This window comes from Pipra filicauda, unplaced genomic scaffold (genome assembly GCF_003945595.2).
Source record: "Pipra filicauda isolate LSUMZ 115617 unplaced genomic scaffold, ASM394559v2 scaffold671_size170773_pilon, whole genome shotgun sequence".
Lineage (NCBI taxonomy): Eukaryota > Metazoa > Chordata > Aves > Passeriformes > Pipridae > Pipra > Pipra filicauda.
Window position 1 is genome coordinate 135,877 of NW_024104833.1, and position 19,301 is coordinate 155,177.

General features: G+C 40.2%; 1 protein-coding gene across 1 annotated transcript in view; it reads right to left on the reverse strand.

The window, feature by feature from the left end:
• Positions 1-19,301, reverse strand: part of CDC5L (cell division cycle 5 like) — a 31,385-nt gene that overhangs the window by 11,137 nt on the left and 947 nt on the right. The window contains exons 2-14 of the mRNA XM_027749419.2: positions 16,845-16,948; positions 15,868-16,029; positions 14,962-15,089; positions 13,988-14,087; positions 13,686-13,904; positions 12,401-12,545; positions 12,098-12,286; positions 10,543-10,691; positions 8,716-8,878; positions 7,503-7,667; positions 5,903-5,983; positions 5,326-5,571; positions 2,386-2,583 (exon numbers count right to left, since the gene is read on the reverse strand). Coding sequence (XP_027605220.1) covers positions 2,386-2,583; positions 5,326-5,571; positions 5,903-5,983; positions 7,503-7,667; positions 8,716-8,878; positions 10,543-10,691; positions 12,098-12,286; positions 12,401-12,545; positions 13,686-13,904; positions 13,988-14,087; positions 14,962-15,089; positions 15,868-16,029; positions 16,845-16,948 — 2,049 coding nt within the window. The remainder of the gene's footprint in view (positions 1-2,385; positions 2,584-5,325; positions 5,572-5,902; positions 5,984-7,502; positions 7,668-8,715; positions 8,879-10,542; positions 10,692-12,097; positions 12,287-12,400; positions 12,546-13,685; positions 13,905-13,987; positions 14,088-14,961; positions 15,090-15,867; positions 16,030-16,844; positions 16,949-19,301) is intronic.

Sequence of the window (19,301 nt, forward strand, 5' to 3'; positions counted from 1 at the left end):
AGAACGAGTCAGGCTGGAGGGGACCACAGTGGGTCACCTGGTCCAACCTCCCTGCTCAAGCAGGGTCATCCCAGAGCACTTGGCACAGGATTGTGGCCAGATGGTTCTGGAATATCTCCAGTGAGGAAGACTCTACAAACTCTCTGGGTAACCTGTTCCAGTGCTCAGTCACTGCACAGGAAAGAAGTTTTCCCTCACATTCAGGTGGAACTTCCTGAGCATCAGTTTCTGTCCACGGCCTCTTGTCCCATTGCTGGGCATCCCCAAGCAGAACCTGGTCCATCCTCTGCCCCTTCCCTGCAGACACTGACAGACATGGATGAAGTCCCCTCTCAGCCTCCTCTCAAGGCTGAACAGCCCCAGTTCCCCCAGCCTTTCCTCATCAGAAGATGCTCCAGTCCCTTCATCATCTTTGTCACCCTCCACTGGACCTGCTCCTGGAGCTCCAAGTCTCTCTTGTGATGAGGAGCCCAGAACTGGACACAGCACTGCAGATGTGCCTCACCAGGACTGAGCAGAGGTGCAGGATTGCCTCCCTGACCTGGCGGGACACAGCTCAGTGTGTTCCACAGAGTCCCATGCAAATGTTGGCAGTAAATAAAAACCAATTTTACTTTTTTTTGGCAAGACCTCTGATTTGTATTTTGCTTCCTGGGTGACTGTCCTGTGACTATAGAGCAACGAACACTTAGAACAAACATACAGGAATCTGATGAACAGATGACTTGACCTAACTTACTTTGCTTCAGTATCCTTAATAAGCATTCCACCACCAACTAGTCATTCAAATATTGGGAAAAGATGGACAGAGATCAACAGCATAAGAAAGCCCACACAGAATTAACCAATTTAGACTGGAGAAACAGCACACAGCATAAAGGCACAGGGCCACACACCAAACAATAAAGAGAAAACAAAATATTCAAGAGCTACTCATTAAGCAAGTACCATCCACCCTGTGCAGCAAATGAGTCTGTGGAAAAACTAGGGCTGCAATCACAAAATTAAAGACTGTCTCATAAAGCACATGCATAGGCAAATTAAGGCTGTGCATTCCCTAACTTGGACTGTTTGACTTTGCAACTTTAGTAACGCCCTTCTAATGTCGTTTTGGGCCTGAGATATTTAAATTTCAAAAGCATTTGTACACAAATTAGGTGCAGCCCTCTGATTCCTGGCATGGTGCCCACCTGGCCACACTGCCATGCACAGCCAGGCTGTGCTCTGACAGCAGTTTTGGGGAATCAGAGCAGAGTGAGAGCTGGGCAGCGTTGGGCAAGGCAATGGTGCTCTCTGCTGGGGGAGCAGCAGCACAACAAGGGCTCTGCCGTTCCTACTAAACCCTTACTACCACTCTACACACAGGTGAACTGCTCCTGGCCTAAGAGGTTGACAAACAACTACAGAGTCTATACCTGGATGACATTCTTGATTGACAGGCTTCACAAAACACCTTCACACCGTGTTTCATGTGTATGAATCAAGTGAAAATTCAGCCTTTCTGGCCTCTCTTATGTTATTTCTGTGGCACCAGCTGTTGGGGGGGTTACTTCTAGCAACAGTAGCTATGTTGATGTTAAATACAGAAAAATTTTTTTGGTAAAGTTTCCTTTTACTGTGGAACAAAATAATCTGATGCCTGCAGAATTTAAAGAGACTTTTAGGCTAAAATGGTATTTTGGAAAACATTTAATGACTTACTGCAAGTCAGAACAAACACATGTTCTGTGGGAAGAAACCATTTCAAATCAGCTCACTTCTTATCATAAATGCTATTTTGTGGGTTTTTGTGTGGAGTGTTTGAGTGAAGCTCTAGAGAGGGCACAGGGAAAGGGTCTGATAAAGTGGAACGGGATCACAAACACCCATGGTTTTCTTTTTGGAGGGAATCACTGGAATTGCCAAAGGATGCCAGTCTGGCAGGAATTCAGGACTATCTGGACCTTCATGTATGTCATAGTCAATCAGAAACCAAATGTTAAGTTGGAAAGAGAACTTGAGAGGAGCTTTGATCCAGAAATGTTTGTTTTAAGCATCTTTATCCGAAATATCTCATACCGGTCACTATTAGGAGTAAAGTGCAAAGGTAGAAAGATCAGGTATCTGATCTGTTAACAGTGGAGATTAGGAAAACAATAAAAAAGTCCACATGGAATTACGAGAGAGCAGAACCTGACTTTCTCTCCAGATGAGAATAAAGTGGGTGAGATCAGCTGTTCTACACCTACAATGACCTTTTCAAAGGAATCCCACCAAAACACCTGACTGATTTATACAGTAACCTCTAACTCTTACATAGAAAAAAGAAACGAAACACAAGGAGAGAAACTCTAAAAAAAAAACCCAAAAGCCAGTGCAAAAAACAGGAAAAAAAGGGACACTGACCTCAAGTCTCTTTTCAAGTGACTCTATCCTGTCTTTTTTGCTGGCCAAGTTGGCCCTCGTGTATCGGCTCTGTCCAGGCAGGTACAACACTTGGCTGTAACATTCTTCCCACACCTGGTTATAAGCTTCACTTGACAGCTCTCCGTGCCCCATTCCTTGCTTTACCACTTCCATCTCTTGTGCCAGTAGATCTTGTGCCTGTTGGGAAAGGATGAGAAATAAATTGCAGTTACAGTACACAGGATACAAGAAAATTCTTCTTCTTTTCAATCCTTCAATGTGCAACTCATGGGGGCAGCTTTTCCTTTCATAGTAAAAGCTCACCACCAGGTTAAGCTAACTATGAAATCAAAGACAGATGCTGTGGATTATAAATGAAACCCAGGCTAGGAGGCTGCTCACAGTGCAACTATCCCTCATTTTATATAATTTGGCCAAGCCTGACATCACTCTGCCGTGGCTAATGAAAGCTGTGGCACAGCAAGATACTTCATCTTGCTGTAGAAGAACAGAGATAAAAGCAAGGACCTTGAGGGGAGGGAGAACTGTACAGACAGAAGCAGCTGTTCTATGAAACAAAAATCACTTTTCATTTCCTTTTGCTTGCCCTTGTCCACACAACCTGGAAAGTCAAGTCTAAACAGTAAGGAGTGAGCTGTGTAAGCTCCACTGCAGGAAACACTCCTCTGAACACATTCTGTGGCTAGAGAACTAGTGAGATATGAACACTCTGCTCTTTCCAGCTTAAAAAGTAACTTACAGTGAACTGAAACGATCTGAGTTGTTCTCACAACTCTTACTATTTCTGACAAAGAGCCTGGCCCACAAAACTACACAGGCATCCAGGTCCATCTGAATTTATTTGTAATCAAAAAGCTAAAATATATTTGCTGATCTGGATTTCATTGGTTCTAAGTGCATGGCCATGTCCTCTCTTTCAACAGGATTTCCATGTGCATCACAAATTTCCATATCAGCAGTCAGTACCTTCAAGCAGACATTGTATTTTATAACAGCATATTGCCCAGGAAGTAATTCGGGCATCACCAGATCAGATGATCTCAGGGAAAGGAAAATTAATTCTTTGTCCTTGATGGTCAACACAGATAAAATAGGAATCATCCAACCACACCTGACAAAGCTGAATCTTATAAAGGTTCTCTTTCAATTAGCCTCTATTAGTACACTGTGAGCAACTACTTAAGGCTATTTTGTTGTGACACTGATGAGTTCCCCATCCCTAAGAGCTCAGCACACTGTGCTCAGCACCACTGCTAATCCTTCCCAAAAGACACTACGCATCAGGAAAAGAGCATTCTGTATAGGGATTTTAGGAGGAAGTTGTTCTAAAAACAAATGGAAGTTAAGAAAAATAAACAAGCCCCAGATGAGAGCAGAGAGATAAAAAAAAAATTCCTGGTTTGAACTGGATTTTAGACAAAGAGGGAATATTATGCCGAATGTTAAAGAGTAAGCAGGAGCAAGGATGCAAAAGAACTTCTGCCCATCAGTTAGGAGACAGAATTTCCAGGGACTCTGAAGAAAGTTTCCAGACAAAAGCTACTGGACCATGTAATAGTCTCTAAGGGAAGTGATAGAAAAACTTACTGAACTTGAAAACAACCAGAGAAAGCAATTGGAGAGCATTCCTAAGGGAACAATCTGACACTGGCAGGGCAGTGAAATTCATGATCTAACTGTATTTTCCATCTTTAACTTCTCCTAGTAAGAAATCTTCAAGTAAAATTTTTCTTTTAACAGTGAATTGGAAGTACATACTGTTCAGTGTTTGTCATTTTAGGCTCGATTCACTGGTCAGATATGGTCAAGGAGACTGCTTGTGTATCTTTAGAGTCACTTGAAAATAATAAGGGATTTAGGTGTAGAGACACCAGACCTACTGTCAGAGCACAGGTCTCAGAAAGCAGGACTCTGCATAAAACAGACGACTTGGTGGCAAGTGAGTTTGTCCTTTCCACTCACTTTTATTCCTGTAAGCATTTGGTCAAAGGTCACTGGCACAGCTTCACAGGTGAGGCTCTTTTGAAAGACCCAAACCACAGCCCTGTGTGCCTGAACTGCCTGCCTGTCACTTGGCAGCAAAAGGCAACATCTGTAGCTGCTTAAATAACTGAACACTCCGAACCGGAACCCTGGTCCAGGGCTGCTGTTTAACTTGGGATCACAATGCAAAACAGGACAGAGTGCCCAGAACACCCACTCACTCCAGCCAGCAACCATTGTGCCTGCTCAGCACTTCTGCACCAGGTATGCTGTCAGATCAGCTGCCACAGCCCAGCAGGCTCTGCACCAGCACAGCTCTCCTGGATCAAGCCTGACAAGCATAATTAAACAACTTGATTTCCTGCTCCAAGTTACAAGCTGATACCACTGTCCTATTTAGTCTGCACTGCTTTAAAAAAAGTGCTTTGCAATTCTGGATTAATAAAATACAGAGGCAGCAGATGGTGGATAGCACACCTAGTTAAAGCCTCAATGATTTAACCCTAAAGAGAAACAAAGAAGTAGAATTTGGTAACTGTTGGGGTATTACAGCTCCTACCCTTACTTAAAACGATAAGCATATTCAAAATTGTATCTAAATAACAATGTCTATGGGCAAATACAGCATCCCCACCATTCTGCTGCGTGCCCAGATTAACATCAACTCACAGAAAAGAGAACGTGCACCTAAATTATCCTCACTTAATAACTTCATAACTTATCCTTACTTAATGCTTGGCAGTGCCGGATGATTGAACTTGATTATCTTAGAGATCTTTTCCAATCTCAACGATTCTATGATTACAGCTCTTCATACAACCCTCTGGAGATCTCCTAACTGAATTCTGTGCAGGCTTGGATTCTCCTTTTTTTGTCAGATTACAGTATGATGTCAATAAGGAGATATTAGGTCTCTTTAGGCCACATAGTTCTCACCTTCTTGAGATCCTCTTTAGAGAACTTCTCATAAGGATTTTGTTCCAAGTAAGCCATGTGCTCTGCGTTGTTGCTTCCAAATCCTGGGCCTTTCCCTTTCTTACCACTAAGCTGTTCTCCAAATGGGTGGTGTAAAAGATCAAAATGGAGCATAGTAATCATCTCTTTCTTTATTAGCTCTTCACTTTTCTGCAAGTCTGTTAGAGGTGGTTCCACATTCAAGGGTCTCAGTATTGTTTCATTAACCTGCCCAGGAATAAAAAGAAAGTTAATAAACATCATATACACCAAAGATCACATTAAGTTCATAGATCTCCACCCAAGTATATATTTTATGTATTAGCTAAACCCTGGAGAACAGGTGCCAAAATCCCCTGTGGTGTGATACACATACAGCAATCTGAACATTTGTGGAGATGACAACTTTGCTGTGAGTTTCCCTTCAAGCTGAAATCAGCACACTTAAATAAAGATTTCACTTTCTCATTATCTACTTAGACTGTATTTTCTCCTATAACAGTTAAAATCTTTATTTCTTTTTTTTCTTTCTTTAAGAGTGAATTTTGTTTCCACTTACTTCTGAGGGCCGTGGTAGATTCTTCTGTACAGCTTTGTGCATTCTCTTCAGCTCCTTGGCACGCTCTGCTTCCCGGAGGGCCTATACAAACAAGCCAAGAGTTATTCCAGCTACTGTAACACAATCAGATGCTTCCTAGAAATGTATGTGATATAAAAACTAATTGATTAATGCAGTGAAGATTCCTTAAAGAATAAAGACTTCATGTTATGAAGCCAGAGCTAAATAATGTGATGACAACATAATTTACTGCCTCAAAAGTGAATGGGAAGAGCACAGCAGACTAACTCTAAAAAAAAAGATCTTCCAAACTCATTTCCAGCCATCAAGCTCTCTTTCAGCCTCAACTCCATCATTCTTTACACATTTCTCCACATCAAGTTTGACAACTGCTCTAACTCTCCAGACATGAAATCCATCAGGAAAAGAAAGACTCTTAAATTTACAGCCAGGACTCTACTTGTCATCTTCAGTGACTTTAAGTATGTATGTTTTTCACTAAAGCAATACTTGTCAAAGTGTAAAAACATGAGTTCTCTTTACAATACACTTTTAGGCAATGAATAACAGGAAAAGTCAGTGTTGTACAAAACTTCAGGAACAATGACCAAGATCTTCCATGTTCTAATCCCAGCACATCACATCTTCACTTGAAAGGCAGAAAGCCTCTCCTGTATGATGGTACAACTCAAATTCTTTCCTCTGTTATACTAATATTTATTCAGACTTTTTATGCACAAGACATACATATACATGTATATAACATGTTCCTCCCCAAAAGGGGCATGCTAGGAATCAAATTCTGGGAAATGTTTATCCTATTCAAAGATAACAAAGCATAGGATTTTTTAAAATATTTTGTTCCCTTGTCAAGGCACAGACATTGGCAAAAACCTCTCTGGACTCAAAAAAACCATTTATTTGAAGGTATTTGCATCACAAAAATTAGGATAAGCAATAAATGGAAAAGGGACTGTTGTTACAAAAATCTGAAGTGTCTCTAAGTACTGGCCAGTACAACCAGTTAACTGGTAGAATTTAAGCTAGTACTTTATCCTTGATTCTTAAATAAAATCAAGTATTGATTCTTAGCCTTCCTTGATTCTTAAACAAAACAAAACAACAGGGACACATTCACAACTTGGTTGTCTGGGTAATCTTGTGGTACAAGTCAAAGGTACCAATTCACTGTATGGCACATTTCTATCTGTGTGCCACCAGCCTGCCTGTATTTGCATTTCAGCAACTTTTAGCCTTGAGAGGATAAGCTAAAACTGGAAAAAAAAAACCAAAACACAATTCTCATGTGCTTAAAATCAAGCATGTGCCTCTATCACATTTTTACCTTCTGGGGTTCAAAACTCAATGACATTTCATCATAGAAAATGTTACGTGATATGTAACATTAACAAATTAAGAACAGGATTTAGAGAGAAAACTGATTTATTCTGTGTACGTATATTCCAATGGCAGCAAAGGAAACAGGCACATTCCCCTTTGTTATCCTGTAGGAAGAATCTTCCACTGAGCTACAGGAACCATACAAAGAACACATTTTATTTTAAACAGAAGGCTGTATCCACATCTCACACACACCAACCTGTTTGCGGGCTTCTATATCGGCAGCATCTTCTACAAAGGTTTCATCTGCTTCATGTTCTTCAAGCTCTTTTTCTGCATTTTCAGGTAACACAATCTCAAAGTCGTTCTTTGGGGCAGGGAGGGCCATGAGTCCCATGCGCAGGTGCTCACGAGACTCTCTCTCCTGTTGGAATAGCAGGAAGATGTGATGCTTCTGGAAGCACTGAGGTGCAGTACAATCACCTACATCAGCAGACAGAACAGTACACTGCTAATACCACCTGTCCATCTTAGTCTGCTGCAAAGCCAGAAAGCACCAGCAGAGTCCATCAGGAAACTGAAGTCCCAGTTTTCCTTCTAGCAACAAAAAGCCTTTTTACTATAAAAAGGCTAGGACAGAATCACAGACATCCAATAAAACTTCTCAGATATTCTCAGAATATTCTGAGTTGGAAGGGACTCACTTCAAGTCAAGAGGAAATCTGAAATTCTGAACTTGAGTTATTTTTGTGAAAACTAGCCAAAAACCTGGAGTGGATATCCTCACCTAGGCCAAAAAGAGAACTGTCAATAGCTCAGGTGGGAGATATCCAAAGCCACAGCTGAGGCTGCAGAACCAGCCACATAAAAGGAGTTCCCAAGGTGCTCCCTATTAGGGATAGGCCCTTTTATACCATGTCTAATTGGCAGGGTCCATCTGGCTGCATCTCCAAGAATGGAAACATCTGTTGCCAAAGGTGATGAAAGAATCTGGATGGGACTCAGATTACTGCACATCTCAAATCCAAGTGCTCCTAATGGCAAAAATTAAACTCCTTTAGCTCAGTGTTGTCAACACGACAGACTGATGAAAAGGCCCTGTAGGTAAATGGGGAAGCCAAAATGACAAGGGATTTGAGGGCTGTGCAGGATTGCAAGAACAACCAATCTCTGCTCGATATATATTTTCTGCTCGGCTTCGAAGATACAAGTAGGATGGAAACTTAACTATGTCTTCTTCAACAAAGAGCTTTAGAGAGCTTTACTGAGCGCACCAAAAGCCACTCTAAGTGGCAAGATTTTTGTTCTTTCACATAAAGATTTGATTTTATCATGTGATGAGGACAGACCTGCAGACAGGTGGAAGAAATAACATTTGCTTTTATTACAAAATAAAATTCTGTTCAGCAGATGAAAATTAAAAACCCTGCAAATTACAGAGCACTGAATTCCACTGCTTAAGTACTTCTTACCATTTGTTTTGCATAAGATGGGTCACTGTAATCTGCCATTCCCTCCTCTGGGTTGATGTTCAGTTTATCCCGCAGTGGAGTTCTTCCAGGAGTTGTGCCAAGCGCAGGTTTGGGAGTTAGCCCTCCTCGAGGAGTTAAACTCTCTGATCCCTGAGAGGGTGTTCTAGAGAAGTGTAGTTAGTCAGTACTTTTTTCCCTAAAGAGCTCTACTTGAAGTCTGAATGCTGGAAAATGTTACATAAACACAGTCAATACACTCCATTTAGAGTTTTTTCTTGTGAGGCAGTGAAACTGTAATGTGCAATTAGAAGAATCCAAAAAACACATTGTTTAAACCTGCCAAGGGGTAACCAAGGACCTGTCAAGCTAAAATGCAGACATATCATGTTGAGAGAAGCTTCAGGAACTACACCAACACAAACTCCCACTGCTGCTTTTGAGAGAAGAGATTCCCAGTCACCAGGCATTATCCTGGGATACAGTAATCAGGACTGAATTGCAAGCTCTGACTTCCCCACCACCTGGGCAGCTCATTCTCTCCAGAATCATCTGGCTCAACAGCTGTCCCATCTTACAACCGAATGAATCACCCTCAAGATGCCTCTTTGCTTTCACTGCCTCTTGAAGGAGTAATTACATTACAATAATTACTTCTAAGCACCTGTGAACAGGAAGAATGGACTAAGTCTTAGATTTTGTGGGCCTCAGCTTCTCTTTGAGACTGGGAAGGACTATTGTCCTCTATCCCAATGACCTCCTACATGAATCCTGTGCCACTCCACGGTCAGATTTATTTTTCCCTCTGCTCAAGGTCTTGGATTTTCCCACTGATAGAGCATTTCTGTGAGCAAGCCAAGCTGATACACAGGCACCATAATAACATGTGCAATTCTGAACTTCAGACGCTAAAAACCCACCACAAACAAAAATCTCAGTCAAACAACAAAATCAGAATGTCTTTACATTTTTAAATATAAAATAACCCAAATGAAGAGCCAGATCACTCCAGGCCAAATTCTACATTCTTTCTGCACCACGCTGACATCAACAGATCTCCAAAAAAAGGATTCATTGCTTCATAGCTGCTCTTTTAATTAAAAGAGCAGGGCTTTTGCACACAGCTTCTAAACAAAATAAAGCTGCTTTGGAAAAGCTGCCATAAAGGTCCTTTTTATTTCATTCTCCACTTTTCCTACTAGCATGATACAAGTAAAATTAGAACCTAAGTGGAAAAACCTGACAGACAAAATGTACCAAGTGTAACATGTTTTAGCTGTATGGTATTTGGCATTTGTGGGATATATATTTGTTCAGGACCCACTGTAAGAGTTAAACCAGCAATTCTGTACTATTTAGACTGGCAATATAAGAAATATTTTATTTTGGATATATATGGCTTATAAAATATTTACTCCAGCTTTTCAAAAATTCAGTGTGGGTTTGGCTAAGGGACCTCCCACACCTTTGACTCCGAGGTAATACTTTGGAAAGGCCAGGATCCACACACAGAATGACTCTCCATCTTACTATTTATACTCCTGTATTACTCCAGTATATTTTATATTGCTCCAGACCACAGAAAGCCACATTTTGGACCAAAACTCCAGTGAGCCATACACTGTATGAATACTAATGAAGAGGACATGGCTGAGCTTTCTAAAGACACGGAGGAGAAATTTGTACAACAAGGGCTTGAAATAAAAGCGAATTAAAATCTGTTTTGAAGGACTGATCATGAGCTATTACCTCACACATCAAAATCTGTCCACCCACCTCCAAACAGATACACACCCACCCAAGCACCCATCAGAAAAGGAGTCTGTTTACCTGAAAGGTGTGGAAAGCACAGTATTTGGAGTCTGAACAACCTGTTTCTGTGGTGTCACCCCTGAAAAGTCACTTTCATGCAAAGGAGTATTCAGACCTCCTTTCAGGGGGGTATCCACATTGGTGAGAGCCATCAGATTCTGGGCTTCCTGTGTAACAGAAACACAAGCAGTGTTTGACTACAACATTCACAGTCACACTCTGCTATACATGTTTAACAGGTTCAGTAGCAGTAAAAAAAGCTGAAGAGTCATTTGAACATCAGTTTGTGGAAAATGTTTAAAAGTTCAAAACTTTAACACCCATACACTGATATTTACAAACACTGAAAGGGATTTGAATCTTCATTTCCAGTAAAACATATTATAAACTGGAGCTGCAAAAATGAGTGGGTTACTTATTGTTTCAACTTCTTTCAGTTTGCCAGAATCTATAGATCTAAAAGATTTATTAGTGACTGAATACTCCAGTCATCCCAAGGAATCTGATTTTCAGAGGGATGAGTACACTTACACTCTGAAATCCAAATTTGATGAAGTTATCCAAGCTGCATTTCAAAGAGAATGGTCCAAAAGAGATGGTCACTATTCAGATTTTTGGTCCATGACCCAATCTGGGTTCTAATGAATATCCTCCTAATATTTATTTTCTTTTTTCCTTGTTACAATGAAGAATTAAGTCACTCTGAAAATGAGTTGAGGAAATTATACTACTGCAAATAGCAATTATCTTCCCAGAACATTAATCCACCTAGAGAGTTGTGCATATATGCACAATACTGTGATATAAATTTGGATCAGAATACTCCATTTGAAGGTGAATATGACCATTCCTGCAAATACTGCATAGAGACTTAGGTCATTATCTGTAAAGTCAGGAACCTTCCCTTTTCTCCTATCAAGAAACTGCTGAAATACAGCTCATTATGGGGTTTGGGGTGGTTTTTGTTTTGAGGTGGGATTTTTGGGGTGGAATTTTGTTTATTTTACACACCAGCCACACTGATTCCATTTAGCCATTTCCCTACACTCAACAAAACAATATCCAACACTACTGGTTTCTGAAAAAATCCAGGCACTCACACAATTAGTGTAACACAAACATAATCTGGAGGTTGCAAAGGAATGTTTTGGCAAACTTTATCTTAAGTGGTTTTAAGCCAATCAGGTGCTAGTAAAATATTGTTGCAGTTAATTACTTGTTAACTGAAATAAAAGCTGAACAACACAAAATACTCTGTTTTAAGGACGTGAACTCATAAATATATATTCAACACTGAGAGACACCCGAGAAAGGGAAATTATAGAAGACACATGGTTAAAAGCTTCAGGCAATACATGATTAAAGGGAAAAGTATGGAAGTGCTTTGAAACATAGTGACAACTGATCAGGTAGCAGAAGATCTACTTCTGTGCCCTTCAGTGTGTCCTGGACATCATGTGTCAGTTCAAATCCCAGTATTGCACACAGTCTAAGGAATGTTTCTCTGGTACTTACACCTTCAGTCAACCACTGCTCTAAAACTAACAACTCCTTCTGTACATTGATGCTCTACCTGTAGGATCCTGTCCTGTGCTGCCGGAGTTTTGGGAGTCCTCAGTGCTATGCTGTTGTTGGTCACATTATATTCAGAGAGAAGAGTGCTGGAAGCTGAGTTTGTAATTCCAGATTCCTCAGCAGTCTGGCGAGCAATCTCACTGGCCTGGCCGACTTTTACAACTTCTTCAAGTTCGGTATCAGAGATCTTTAAAAGAGAAAATCCCAAGGCACAGTGAGATAGGATACAACCCCACTTGGTAAAACAGAAATCATTGTTTGGCACAACTTATAAGTTGTTTATTATCAGTGAACACCTCACCTGAGGAGCTGGAAGCACGAGTTTACTTCTTTTTTTGGTAAATTCTGACACTCCACTCGTCTGCAGAATAGCTGAGGGCAAGTCTGACTCTTTTTTCCGTTTCATATGTTGCTTGTCCTTTTTGCGCTCTCTTCCCTCCCTTTCCCTGTCATGTGGGCAACAGAATCATTTCAGAACACACAAAACAGCTACAAAGTAAACCAAACAAGCAAAGAGCACCCTAATCAAAAGTTGGATATATGCTGCAGGAAGAGTGAAGCACCTTGAGGGGTAATTAGATGTGATCTGCAGAACTTGCAGCAGAACCTGCTTCAAAATTGTAGAATCACCCAACAGGTTCAGCTCTTAGGCTGCTTCAACTACAATCAACAGGGTCACTGGAGCAAGAAGAAAATGTCAGGCCAAGAATTGAGACAGTAAAAATAAGGAGATGTGAACAGTCTCTTTTTCTCCAGCAACAGCTAAGGGAAGATGAACATTTTCTGTGGGATATGGGAACCAATTTCTCTTGAGTATTTAGCAAAAATGGTATTTTCTTCAAATAGCAGTGGAGGCAGACTATGAAATTATAAGCTTCAGTTTGAAGCTCCAGCCCGACCTTCTGAATTAAGAACCATACAGAAAAATCAGTTCACAAGTTAATAAACCAAACTGTACAAGGCACTGGACTGACTCTCAGCAAAAAGCAGTTGGCAGAAGCAGTGGGAAATGCAACTGTAGAATTAAATCTGTACCATACTGCTCGTGATCCATTTAACTTCTCAGCTGCATGCTTGGGGATTTTTTGGGGGGATGGGGAGAAATTAAGCATTTAAGGACCTTCAACTTAAAACCAATTCCATCAAAAGTAATACTACAAGCAAAATCTACTCCTGTAAGCAATCTCAATAAGGCTAGTACTTAGACAGAGGACTGTAAATACACAAGTAAATAAACTGCTAAAAGAAAACAAACCTCAAAAAACATTTCTATTTAAAGAGGAAGAACATGCATGAGGAACTTCGTTCTCATAGACAAAGGGTAAACTAGTAGAAAGATAAAAGGTGATTATAGATAAAAGGTGAACTGGACCCTTTGAAAAGATAAAAATACAGGAGACTGAATAGGTAGAATCAACCTGCACTAATATCTGTCCCATGGAAAACACATTTCCTGCCCACATAATTAATATATATAAATATATAAGTATATATATATATATATATATATACACACTTAACACACATACATATAAGTTGTTTTTTTTAAAATTTACCATTCCCTCCTTAGTATAACACACACTTACGATCTTAATTCTCCATCCAGGTCTTGCTGACGTAACCTCCTGAAATCTGCATCCAGGGACTGGTAGTTTTCCTCTGATGTATCATAAAAACCCGGGGCAGGTTTCTTTTCGAATGGAATTTCTGCATTGTAATCCACACCTCTCTTCTTTTTCCTTTTCTTCTGGATCTCAATCCCAGCAGCCCGAAGTTCTCGTCTTTTCTGGAGAGCAGCAAGACGTCTGAAGGAACAGTAACACCATATGATTTAAAGTGCAGGGGGAAGAAAAGCAGTCCCAGTTTATGAAACCAAACAAAAGTTTACCTAGCTTCTTCCAGCTGCTTCTCCCTGGCTTTCCTCTTGGCCTTTTTTCCTTGGGTATTAGCCAGACGTGCTCTGGCTTCAGACAGCATTTCAAGCTCATCTACAACAGTACAGATAAATACAGATATGGCTTTGCACTTACAAGATGAGGGCAAGGAAAAAAATGACATTGAGATCATAAAACAATCTTTAAAAGCTGAATGAATCAATATTTTCACAGGCGTTCTGCATCATCACTAAACTAGTTTTCTTCAAGTTGCCCCAATATATTTACTAAATCATTGGCCAGATGAAATGAAGACTTTTAGAAAAAAGCCTAATGTTGAAAATAATTCAACTAATACCTACAGCAAATCAAAATATTTACATAAAGAGGCAAACTGACCACATTAATGGAAGAAAAATTTCATTTACATCTTTATCTAAGAGTATTATATTGAGAACTTGTTAATTGCATTTTCATCCAGAAGAGCGTTGTATTTGTGAACCTGTGACTGTTTAAAACTATTCCATTCATGGAATTATAGAAATATTCATTTGTTAGTTTAACAAAAAACAGTTTAACAGCTAGTAAACAGTTAGTTTAACACTGCTATGTGCAAGGCAAAGAAAAAGTCATGTAGTTTTCCAGTGCTTCAGCACGGATTCATCCGAGAGGTGTGAGCTGATGGGAAAAGACAAATATACACAACTTTGAATGCAAACAAGCAGAGCAGTTGTCAAAGCAAAGGTCAGTCAGTCATTGTAAGAGATGAAGATGAGAGATAAGGAGACAGAACACACTAAGAAAAGGAAAACTGGAAAAGTATAAGTGACTGGTCAGATACAGAAATAAGACAAAACCTGTAAGAAAATTAATGATCAGGGGATGGAGAAAGAAAAGACAGAAGAAACCAGGGTACAGAGGCTGAGTAAATAGAAAAATGAAAGAGATCAGATTTCTGTCAAAAACGGTAAACAAACTCCTAACTCACCTTCATCCATGTCAATGGGATCTGGCCTGGCTGGTTTGGTTTCTGGGTTTGGATCGATTTCTCCAGGTTTCAGTTTCCGAGGATCATCAGCAGTTTCTTCCTCATTGTCTCTCTGAGCAGCTTTGTCCCTAAAAACACATTGTAGGCACTTCACCACTGGTTCTTTGTTTGCCCCAGGCTCATAATAATGTCTGTTCCAATAATAATAATAATATATGTCCCCAAAGACTGACTATAAAAAAGTAATCTGTAATTGTACTGTGGACAATACATTTCTTATACAATTCATGAGTGTGGTACAGTTACATAATCTTAAATCAGACACAAGAAAGAAACCAACATACTAGAACATTAAAATATTACATAAAATACAATAGTGATACAGCTTGTAAGAGAAATCTCCTCAGGTAATCTTTAACAATAAAACCATGAATTCAAGCAGTGTGACAAAACAAAATATCAAGTTTCCCATTATGCTTTTATACTCAACCAATCTCACCAGAATTACCAAAAGTCACAAAGGAAAATAGCACTTTCCTTCTCTTCTCATAAAGAGATGTCTCTTTTTTTTTCTCTCTTACACATCCACTGTTGCTGATCAGCCAGCCAAAAACTACCCAAATAAACCTGAAATGGAAGCCTAATAAAAGCATCAGTCTTGATACTCCTCTAAGCCAGGATGACCAGGAGCAAGAAAATATACACCTATCTCTATTCCAGCCTGCTCTCCTGGTTCCAGGAGCTTCTTCTTTCAAGCTAGACACAGTGAGTGAAAAGAAACAATCCTTAAAGATTTCCTTACAAAAGGACTCAGTCAACTTGAAACCACCATAATTCCACACCATCCCTACAGCAAACTCCCCAGATTTTCCAGGTATCTGCACCTCTGGCCAAAGAGAAACTCACAGGAGAAATTCATAGTGCTCCAAGCACTGGGCAGCAGTTCTCCCAATAATGGGGGCAATGGTTCTCCACTGGGTTGGCATCAGCTTGGCCAAGTGCAGCAGCTTCTCCTCCTCTTCCCGGGACCACTCTGTCTTTTTGATGCTCGGGTCCAGCCACTCATACCTGGAAAAAGGGAAAAAATTAAGGATGACAGATCCAAGTTACCCACTGATTTGTCTTCAAGCGTTTTTATGACATATGTATTTGAGCTCTAAAGTGTATTATTTATCAAGCATTTTTCATACAAATATTGCGTCTTCTTCCTTTCCTTGACTCTACTCTGGAAAAGTAAGGAGTCACAAAATTAATCCTGAAAAAGAAAATTAAAAATTGCAACAATCAAAGATACCAGAAATGGTAGATTTGTTTGGTCTGGAGCCTTCAACAATTATCTTACTAATCCTCAACTGTTCCAGTACTGTTACCTTTATAAGTATTATAATAAATATGTGCAGTTCAGTACTCGACAAACTAAGTCTGAATTTCAAACAGACTCATACTGTATGTATTTGAATTAGTTTTAAGCTCCTATTTTTTATAAAAAATTAAATTTCACAGTGCAATTTCTAAACATTTAGTCTCAAGCCAAACTCCTATTACAAGAAATTAGAAAATTATATGTAAAAGAGATTAATATCTTACAATTTTATTTCCTTGGCAATACCCACTGATTAAAAAATGTTTCAATACAGGGAAAAAAATTTTAAGTATATAATTTTAAGTGATCCTGCATTTGGTAACAGTGCAGTCACTGGCAAAGAAAACATCTGGCTACTTTTGTTCAACTATTTTCAAACAATAAGAATTCAAAATACCCACAATAAAACTAAACATTTTTTAATCTGTTGTTGCTCTGAGGACATAAATTAGTCTGTGGTAATGTCTAAACTTCCACTAATTATGAACCTTATATTCCAGACATGGCACCTCTCACTCACCATCTGGCTTTGCACTGCTTTGCTGATTTCCTGTGCAATAACGAAGCAATACGAGACCACTGGTTTTTGCCATATTTCATAACAGCTGCTTTCAGAATTTCATCCTTAAAAGAAAAATAAATAAACACTGTTATGGATCACAAAAACTTGCAAAACAGAAAATGTGAGCTCAGCCAAAGGAGAACACAGTGTATTTCATCTAAGAGGTGACCCAGTGGAAACAGCACAGCACTGCTGCTTCTTTCCCACATTTTATTCTCAAGATGAATACGGATTTGTATTTCGAAGGCCAATGAAATCAATAAAGATTAAATGAAAAAGACATATGATTAGTGTTCCAAACTTCATATATCCAACAGAACTTCCAAAATTATTACTTTCAATGCTCTCTAATGCACTAGTTTTTAAAGGCTCTGTATGCCTTCCTTGAAGGACAGCAACAAAGAGGAAGGGAAGTTTTTGTCTGGTAACGGCATCGCAATTGCAAAAAAAAAAGTAGAATTGATGATACCTCTGGGTGGCTTGTTTTAAATAATACCATAAAATTATCTCCTTATTTCATATCTTAATTCAGATGGAGTGAAAATGTAATGGATGCAGCTTGGGAGTCATGTTGTTCACCTACGTCAAAGTGTGCACTGAGATTTGATCGAAAGCCAGAAGTCTATCAGCTGTCTGTCAGTTCATCCATCAATCCCTCCCTTCCTCACAGATAAAGGGGTTCAGTATTTCCGGTTTACTCAGAGAAAGTGGTATTTTAAATCAAGTGGTATTTTAAAATCAAAGCTGTTCCTGCAGTCTCATCAGCCACAGATGCTCCTGTTCCATATCCAGTGAGTGTTCAGGGAGTGTAGCTGTGCTCAGTGTGCTCAGCTGCACTGTGCACATGTTTGTCATCAAGGATAGGCACTGTCTCACAGACACTTCCCACAGCAGCTCTAACTCTGACTTGATGATCAGCTCTGGCTCCAGCTGCTACAGGAAACAATTCATGTAATTACTGTCATGAAATAAATAATAAACCTTCCCTTTGGTTTTTTCCAAATTTACTTGGTGCTTCATGGGACACAGGAGCCTCACTGGTGACATTAACAGGCTTTTTTGCAAGTAACTGGTCATTTTATGAATGACCTGATATCAGCTGGTTCCACGCTGTATTTTTAATGTTGTACGTATAACCAAAATGTTAATTTAAAAAAAATTGCACAAAAATTGGTAAAACAGTGACCTATCTGGGCTCTGAACAGGCTACCCAGGGCAGTGGTCATGGCACCAAGCCTGACAGAGCTCAAGGGGCATTTGAACAAAGCTCTCAGGCACACTGTGGCTTTGTTGGTGGTGTCCTGTGTAGGGCCAGGAGTTGGACTTGATTATCCTTTTGGGTCCTTTTCAACTCAAGACATTCTATGATTCTATTTAATGCACAGTCACCAAAATTAATCAGCTATGGAAGGCCATAGGAATGGGGTGAACATAACCTGGGTTTTCCTGTCCTCTGCTGACCCCCAATTCAGCTGCCTCCTGGCACATCACTGACATGTCACAAGGGCTTAAAAAGCAAACACAGCACGTTTTATCTTCTGTTACTTTTTCTTCACTGCTTTCTGGAACTGTGCACATGCCTGGTATTCACAGCACACAGTAACAGAGTTCTGGGTTTTACAGTGCCAGGTACATCCTTTTGCTTTAAACTTGTCTCTAAGAAAACTCACATCCTTGATTTCTCCTGTTACAATTTTCCTTTTCATGACCACTTGTAGTTCTGAGAGCAAGTGACAGCAAAAATAGGGGGGAAGGGGGGGCTGCTCTTTTTTGGAACAACACACAGAACACTTGGGGCTGCAGAGGAAGAGCCCATACCCACCGACAGGACAAGAGGAAATGGCCTGAAGTTGCACCAGTGGAGGTTTAGATTACTTATTAGGACAATATTTTTCATGGAAAGGGTTGTAAAGCATTGGAACAGGCTGCCCAGGGCAGTGGTGGAGTTACCATTCCTGAACTGTTAAAAAAAACAGGTGGATGTGGCACTTGAGGACATGGTTTAATGGTGACCGTGGTGGTAGTGCCGGGTTGACAGTTGGACTGGATGATCTTAAAGGTCTTTTCCAACCCAAAAAATTCTGTGACTCTGCCATTTTCACATTTGGAAAGATCTCCAAATGCAAGAGATTCCTGCTGCCTCATTCCCCTAGAGCATAAGAAACCTGACTATGCAGTACAAGCCTGTGAGAGGGACATCTTGGAGCACAGTAGGGCTCACCCTTTCCCTCCAGAGCTGTGGGGATGGTTTCCCTGGAGGAAAGGACATAACACACACATGGCTGAGCTTCCTAATCTGCAGCCCTCAGGAGAAACAACATCAATGTGACCTTCGCCCACTGACGCAGCAGGTGAGGAGGGAGGCACAGGCTGCTGGGAAATGCAGTCCAAGAGAGCCACGGGATCACAGGATCA